The 8,950-nt window shown below is 39.0% G+C and overlaps 1 protein-coding gene across 1 annotated transcript; it reads right to left on the reverse strand.

Annotated features, from left to right (window-relative positions):
* Nucleotides 1–2,047: 2,047 nt before the first annotated feature.
* Nucleotides 2,048–2,413, reverse strand: LOC111407280. The gene has a single exon (XM_023036668.1). It carries the CDS (start codon nt 2,411–2,413, stop codon nt 2,048–2,050), a length of 366 nt encoding a protein of 121 aa, XP_022892436.1.
* Between the last annotated feature and the right edge of the window lie 6,537 nt (nt 2,414–8,950).

Consider the following 8,950-nt stretch of genomic DNA (forward strand, 5'->3'; position numbering starts at 1 on the left):
ACATCATGAGTACCATGAGGGACTCAATTAAATTATTGTATAAGAAATTCGATCGATGGAGCGGCCAGGCATCTGCTCTTCCATACAAAACATGTGCTAACACCAATTCTGCTCTGGTGGTATCGGGATGATTCCTTCTCGATTCAATTCAACATATTCATCAATGACCTCAGGTGTAAACATAAACCATTTATCCCGCACCCAGGTTCAGTGCTGGTGATCGCTCCCAGGCTCGTCGATGGAGAAATTGAAATTTGTGTAGAACTCTTGAACAAGTGTAGGATAAATAGCAAATGGTTTAGCTATCACCTTTTCCCAGCCCGTACGATGGATTAATGTCTCAATTTCAAACCCCGGAAAATCTTCCAAAACCACTTCCCGCTCGGGTAAAACAGTCCATTTGGTGACTATTTGCTCAAATCGAAGCTTATGCTAGGGGCTTAGGAATCTTCACACGCTACCTTCATCAACTCGAAAGTGGCCCAGGTTGGACGAAGAAGAGGCTTTGCCTTTCCCCTTTGAAGTGGATGGAGCGTCGCATGTGCATTTGGGAGGCATTCCTGCAAAAGGCACAAAATAAGCAATTAAGTAATTGTTATCAAGAGAATACCATGAGTACCAAACAAAGAGCAAAGTGTAGTGCTATGTGTGGGGAAGAACACAGAAGGGCGGTGGAAAGGGTGGAAAGTACAACGTGTAGTTTCTCTCCAATTTCAAGTTATATAATAGAGTGGATGCGAGCAAGTATAAGTTGTCGTGAAATTGAGGAAAGCCCAAGTGTTGTGCAAAAATTCAAAGCTAAAATGTAGACCAATGAGTATTTGGGACAATTAAACGAACACATTGTGGGCAATGCTGTAGAAAGAATGTCCAAATGCCTATTTTGTTATGAATCTACCAATGTTAACATCAAATTAAACAAAATCCACCATCTACCTAAGCCCAACCTCCACAATAAAAAAAAAAATCATCAAATTGTATGTTAATGAACAAAAAATTGTAGCCAAAGAGTTCGCAAAGAAACACATTACCTTCGAGTTGTTTGGCAAGTAGAGAAGTTGACTCGAGGACTTTGATATGCAAAGTGTTTTAATGTGCTAATTTTGTAATACCCAAGAGATAGGGGAGGGGATTGGAAGAAAAAGGCGATGGTTATGGAAGAGAAGATGAATGTTGCGTGTTTGGGGAAGGGGGGAATGTGTGGGGACTATGTGCTTGGGTGAGGGATTTAAACCCTCACCCGACCCGACTGTGCGTACGCATAGCTTGGGCCGTGCGTACGCACAGCCCAAGCAGATTGGCCTGGGGTTGCCAATCTGCCAACCGTGCGTACGCACGGCCTGCAAGCCGGTGCGTACGCATGGTTAAACTTTTTTTTTTTAATAACTGACTCTCCATACCCACCCCCGATTGAATTCTAGACATAATATAGTTTAGAAATATGCAAAACGATTATGACATAGAAGTTCAACGCCAATCTCGAAAGGTTCATTTTGGTTTAAACCGACCCCGACCACTCGTGTTCCACTCCCAAACTAATACCTTTACCACTATGATCGAAAAATATGCAATTGATGTGGGAATCAATAGATTATAAATAAGTCATTCTTGTACCCAAAATTACACATTTCAGCCTCGATGACTGTAACATCTCATTTTTTTTAACTAGATATTTGTGATGCCCTCCAATTGCATGTCTGGAGTGATTGAACTCCCCTAAACTTGTGTAAAACAAATATGAAATTGTGTGACCTGTGCATTGACTCAACAACTAAGCAATGAATGGATGACAACTAATCTATCTAACACACCAAACAATAAAGAAAACATATAAAAATCCTAATCTAATGCAACAAAACGGAATAAATAAAAGTGAAGAGAATTAGGTTGCCTCCCAATAAGCGCTATTTTTATAGTCTATAGCTCGACTTTGTTGCTCAGGCTACTCTGCACTATTAAGAGGTACGGTCATCTTCTCATTGGAATAGTCACCTCCCCAATAGGCTTTCAACCGTTGTCCATTCATTTTAAACATTCTCTGTTCATCCTAAGATACTACCACTACAGCACCATGTGGAAGCATGGCTACTACTGTGAAAGGACCTGACCGCCTAGACTTTAGCTTTCTAGGAAAGAGTTTGAGACGTGAGTTGAACATCAATACTTGCTGGCCTACTTCAAAATCCTTCTCTCTTATATGTATATCATGCCATCTCTTGGTTTTCTCCTTGTAAATCTTTGCATTCTCATATGAATCCAAACGAAATTCCTCTAACTCATGGAGTTGTAGAACCCTCTTTTCTCCTGCCGCCCTCATATTGAAATTGAGCAAATAAGTTGCCCAATATGCCTTATGCTCTAACTCAACGGGCAGATGACAGGCCTTTCCAAACACCAGTCGATATGGAGACATGCCAATTGGAGTCTTAAACGTTGTTCTATAAGCCCAAAGTGCATCGTCTAGTTTCTTAGCTCAATCCTTGTGGAAAGCATTGACTGTAGCTTTGAGAATCTTCTTTAACTCCCTATTGGAGATTTCCACTTGCCCGCTAGTCTGAGGATGGTACGGAGTCGAGACACGGTGTTTTACTCCATATTTTTCCAACAGCGATGCAAATAATTGATTACAGAAATGCTTTCCACCATCACTAATGATTGCCCTGGGAGTGCCGTATCGAGTGAAAATGTTCTTCTTCATGAACTGAGTTACCACTCGCCCGTCGTTAGTTGTCAAAGCTACAGCTTCAACCCACTTAGACACGTAGTCTACTGCCACTAGTATGTATTGTTAACCGTAGGAGGGAGGGAATGGTCCCATGAAGTCAATACCCCAAACGTCGAAAATTTCAACTTCCAAAATTTGTTTAAAGGCATCTCGTTCTTTCTTGAGATATTTTCAGTCCTTTGACACTTGTCACAATGTTTCACCATATAATGTGCGTCCTTAAACAACGTAGGCCAATTGAAACCCAATTGTAGTACCTTTGCTGCTATCTTGGTTGCTGCGAAGTGGCCCCCATATGGTGCAGAGTGACATGAATCTAACACTTGATGCTGCTCTACCTCTGGTACACAACGGCGTATGATTTGATCTGGACCCCTTCTATAAAGAATTGGATCATCCCAAAAGTAGTGTTTTAGGTCACTGAAGAATTTCTTCTTTTGGTGACTCGAGTAGTATGGTGGGATGATCGAGCGGGCCAAATAATTGACATAATTGGCATACCATGGTGTAGTGATAATCTGAAAAAGCATTCAGGAAAAACTATACTGATATCCACTGTAGGGTTTGACTCATGCGATTCGAGACAAGAAAGGTGATCTGCCACAACATTCTCACTCCCCTTTTTATCTCTGATCTCCAAATCACACTCTTGCAATAGGAGTATCCATCGAATAAGCCTCGGCTTTGCATCCTTCTTATTTAGTAGATATTTTAAGGTTGAATGATCCGTATAAACTATCACTTTTGACCCAATCAAGTATGATCTAAATTTGTCAACGACGAACACTACTACTAAAAGCTCTTTCTCTGTAGTCGCATAATTCATTTGAGCCTCATCCAAAGTCTTACTGGCATAGTGAATAACATGGGAACTCTTCTCCTTTTGTTGACCCAACACCGCCCCACTGCGTGATCACTGGCATCACACATAAGTTCGAATGGATAATTCCAATCTGGGGAAGCCAATACTGGAGTAAAACCAATTTTTCTTTTAAGCTGTTGAAAGTTGTCAAACACTCCTCAGAAAAGTGAAATGGGGCCCCTTTTCCAGTAGATTGCATAATGGCTTAGAGATTTTGGAAAAATCTTTGATGAAACGATGGTAGAACCCAGCGTGACCCAAGAAACTTCTAACTCCCTTAACTGTTACTGGTGGTGGTAGTTTTTCAATGACTTGTATCTTAGCTCTATCAATCTCAATACCCCATGCTGAAATCAAACGCCCTAACACAATCCCTTCCTGAACCATGAAATGTCATTTTTCCCAATTTAATACAAGGTTTGTGTCTTCACATAACTGCAGCACTTTTCCCAAGTGTTCAAGGCACTCCTTAATGATTTTCCAAACACTGAGAAATCATTCATAAATACCTCAATAATATGTCCAACCATGTCTGAGCAAATCGACATCATACAGTGCTGAAAGATGGTTGGAGCATTGCAAAGGCCGAAGGACATCCTCCTATAAGCAAAAGTGCCATAAGGGCATGTAAAGGTTATCTTCTCTTGATCATCAGGTGCTATAGAAATCTGATTGTACCCCGAATAACCATCTAAGAAACAGTAGTAGGCGTGGCCAGCGAGTCTCTCCAACAACTGGTCGATGAAAGGGAGGGGAAAGTGATCTTTCCTAGTGGCATTGTTGAGTTTGCAAAAATCAATGCAAACTCTTCAACCAGTGACTGTCCGTGTAAGGATGAGCTCGTTATTTTCATTTGGGACTACCGTGATTCCTCCTTTTTCGTCACTACTTATACTGGACTGATCCAATGGCTGCCTGATATGGGATAGATTATCCCTGCATCCAAAAGCTTTAATACTTCTTTTCTTACCACTTTCTACATATTCGGGTTTAATCTGCGTTGATACTCAACTGAAGCTTTGTAATCATCTTCCATCAATATCTTGTGCATGCAAAGCGAAGGGTCAATTCCTTTTATGTCTGATATCGTCCATCCTAATGCTGTCTTGTGCTCCTGAGTACTCTTAACAGCTGATCTTCCTCTGATTCTGTAAGATTGTTCGAGATAATTACTGGGAGTAAATTCTTTTTCCCCAAATACGCGTAGCACAGATGAATGGGCAACTGTTTAAGTTCAAGAGTTGGAGCTTATTGTATAGATGGTAAAAGCTTTGTGGGTCTTTCACCGAGCTCCAAACATGGCTGCTTGAAAAGTGGTGGTATGGCTACCAAATAACGTGCACACTCTTCTGCTTCCTCTTTCTCCGATGGCAATTCCTGATAATGCACCAAGCAAGCCTCAAGCAGACCTGGAGGGTAATCAAGTTTGAATGTCTCTGACACTGCTTCCCTTATTATGTCAATCTGCATGCAAAAATCTGGTTCGGTCTGAAATTTGAAGGCTCTAAATACATTGATTGTCAGTTCCTCTTCATCTAACCTCAATATCAACTGACCATTTTGTACATCTATCAGAGCCCTTCCCGTAGCCAAAAATGGGTGACCCAATATGAGGGGAACGTCCCGATCTACTTCCATATCCAGAATAATAAAGTCCATTGGGAAGATAAACTTATCTACCTTGACCAAAATATCTTCACAAATACCTCGCAGGTGCTTGATCGACCTGTCGCCTAACTACAGTGAAATTGTAGTCGTCTTTGCTTTCCCCAACCCTAGTTTCCTGAAAAGAGATAAAGGCATTAAATTGATGCTAGCTCCTAAATCACATAATGCCTTATCTACATACAAATTACCAATATTACAAGGAATAGTAAAACTCCCTGGGTCTTTTAGTTTCGGTGGTAATTTGTGTTGGAGAATTGCGCTGCACTCCTCAGTAAGCATGACATTTCATTGTCTTCTAGCTTCCTCTTGTTTGATAAGACGTCTTTCATAAACTTTTTTTTTTTTTGGTAAAGACATCCACACATCCTTAATGACTTTTTTCATAAACTTGTCGTAGCTGGGCATTTGAGCTAGGGCTTCAGCGAACGGTATGTTAATGTGCAACTTCTTAAATACATCAAAAAATTTCTGAATCTGCTTATCTAGTTTGTGTTTTTGCAGTCTCTGTGGAAATGAGATTGGAGATACATATGCTTTGACAGGAGTGCTTGTCTTAACTCGTGGACTACCCAATGACTCGATTCGATTTTCCTCTATTGTTTTGTCTAATTCATCAACTTACTCTTCACCCATTGTAGGTGTCTTTTCTGTGATAGTTGCTGGCTGCTTTACATGTATTTCTGGTAGCTAGACTCCACTTCGTATAGTTATGGCTTTGACCTGCTTCTTAGGGTTTGTCTCGGTGTTGCTAGGTAACGTCCCTTGAGCTCTACCTGATAATGCGGCTGCAATCTATCCCACCTGTTGTTCCAAGTTCTTGATTGAGGCCTGTTGATTTTGAAAATTGGTCTCAATTTTAGTAATGTATTGAGCCAGCAAATCTTCTAAAGATGGTTTCTTTCCTTGCTGTTGTTGGAACCCCGTTGGTTTATTCTGATTGTTACCTCCTTATCCTTGTCTTGATTGCTCGACCACGAAAAGTTTGGATAATTTCTCCAACCCGAATTAAATGTGTTGGAGAAGGGACTATTTTGCTGTCTCTAAAGGTTCTGCGCATAGCTTACTTCCTCAGACTGGTTAACATGTGTAAACGCCAGAGGGCAGTACGTAGTATTATGATCAGCTCCACAACCTTCACAAACCGGTAGAGATTGATGTACCATATTAACTGACTGAGATAGATTAGCCATTTTCATTGTAAGAACTTCCATTTATATAGCCAGTGCTATTACTGTATCTACATTATGCAGTCCTGCTGTCTTCCTTGGAGTTTTCCTATCGGTTGGCTACATCGATTGATTCTTAGCTATTCTTTCATACAAGTCATATGCCTCATCCACATCAAGTTTCATCACCGATCCTCTTGCAAAAACATCTATCATATTTCTGAATTTTTGCTTTAGACCGTAGTGGAATAAATATTGTTGAGCCTTTTTAGGGATGTCAAGGCTGGGGCATTTCCTAAAAAAATTCTTGAATCCTTCCCATGCCTCCAGATAGCTTTCGAGCTCTTTCTGCTTGAAAGTATGGACTTCATTCCTGACTTGATGAACTTGAGAAGGTGGAAAAAATTTCATCGTGAATTTTTGAACCATATCGTTCCAAGATTGAATGCTCCCAGGTGGTAAACAAAGAAAGCATTCCCTTGCAGTGTCCTTTAAGGTATGAGGGAATAATCTCATTCGAAATGCATCTGTTGATATTCCTTCGTAACTGATTACCTCACATAGCATAAGAAACGCCGAAATATGTTCATGAGGATTCTCTGTAGCTTTTCCAAAGAACTTGATGTCTTGGTGATTTTGGAACAAATTGATGACATATGGTCTAAGGTGGAAATTAGGTTATTCAAAGGGAGGATATACTACAGCTGGTTGCACTGGTGTAGGGATTGGATCGACATAATCTCCAACTAAGATAGGGGCTTTATTCTGGATAGCTCTCGGTTGATTTGGCTGCGGTATTTGCTCATGAAGCTGGACCTGATGTTGTGGTTGATTTTTGTTATCGGCCATTCTCCTTGCTTGATGTTGAACTCTTCTATGATTTCTAAATGTTCTTTCTATTTCGTGATCTATTGGAAAGAGATCTGGTTCCTCAGGATTTTGCATAAACTAATGTCGCTTAAAAAGTGTCAAAACACAAGAGAACTAAGTGGTATAATGGTAGCCTAAACTAAAAATGAAATACAAATAAAAATAAAAATAAACAAATTTAAAAAATCTAATAACTAAAATTAACAGCGTTATTCCCCAGCAACGGCGCCAAAAACTTGTTCGTTAAAATTTCGCAAACGTATGGGTTCGTTGTACAAGTAATAATTGTGATGAAAGGGTTATCGTCCCACAGGGAATAAGGTCTAATTCCAGTGTATTCGATATAACGAAATTCGTGTGATTAATAAAAGCTGACGTTTGTTTAAGTAGCTAATTAAGTTCTATAACTAAAAATTTGCAAAATTTGTTTTAGAATTCAGATGAGTAAATGTATTGGATTTCCGACGCCACTGATCAACTCTTAGTTCTAATTCTCAACCTATGACAATTATCTCAACTCATGCAATTGTGACGATCGATAATTTCACATTTATTTATTATTCTTTCCCAAGATATAATAAACTTATGATTACCATAAAACGATCCTATTCCTAATCCGAATTCATATGGCAAACACGCATTGATGTATAGGATTATCACACATGATCGCACACGTCACAAATATTATTTCTAACATTTATTGTCCATGCGTTCCAATAACAGTGTTCTACCTACCGTGAGTTTTTTAACACTACGAATAAACAACTTATTGTCCTAGTGGTGCGCAAATATTAAAACAATATAGATATGCATATTATAGAAACCACAACACAAGAATTAAGATAAAAACATAAAGTCTTGAATTAAAAACTAGAAGTCAATCAGTTTTGTCAACCATCAAATACAAAGATATAAGATATCTAGCCTAGCATATTAATGTAGGAAAAACAGGAAAAATAAAAGAACGACATCACCCGAATCATTAAAGTATGAAAAGAATCTGAAATCCTCCACTTTATGCCTTCAATTCCGGATCCAAGTGATGAAGTCTTGTTCTTCAATGTATATCCCACTCTCTTTTTCTCTTTGTCGGCTTCCAATCTCATGAAAATTAGGTTCCTTGTATTTTTGTCGACTTTTGGTATAAATATCGTGTAAAGAATTGTAAACAAAGACTTTCTAAAACAAAATAAGGAAACATAATTTTTTTTGTCGGAATTGAACCATGAGTACACGTGGTACATTTTTGTGCGTACGCATGGCAGTATCAATTTAGCTTCGGAAGTTAAATTTTTCAATTGTGCGTACACACGACCTGTAAGCCTATGCGTACGCACAGTTCAACTATTTTAGGGGCCAATTTGCCATTTGATCCCTAAACTTTCTGAAGTGTGTGTTTTGGTTCTTTCCCAAAATTTCTTGTCCCATTAGCTTCTCTTCAACTCCAAATGACTCTTATAATTGACTTTATTACACCACAATATCTGTTTTTATTTATTAGTTTTTTGGAAGAGAGGTATCGAAGCTTTTCCAGCAATATTTGTTGGTTTTTTATTCACGTATAATTTTGTACAATGTACTTTTATGATTACATGCCCTATGAACTCATAGAATGCTTATATTATCCATTTTATTTTTGTACCGAAAATTTTTTGATTA

Source organism: Olea europaea, chromosome 1, assembly GCF_002742605.1.
Source record: "Olea europaea var. sylvestris chromosome 1, O_europaea_v1, whole genome shotgun sequence".
Classification (NCBI taxonomy): Eukaryota; Viridiplantae; Streptophyta; class Magnoliopsida; order Lamiales; family Oleaceae; genus Olea; species Olea europaea.

Bases quoted from the DNA above. Each gene is read 5' to 3' on its own strand.
- LOC111407280 (XM_023036668.1), bottom strand. From the start codon at position 2,413: ATGTCTCCATATCGACTGGTGTTTGGAAAGGCCTGTCATCTGCCCGTT.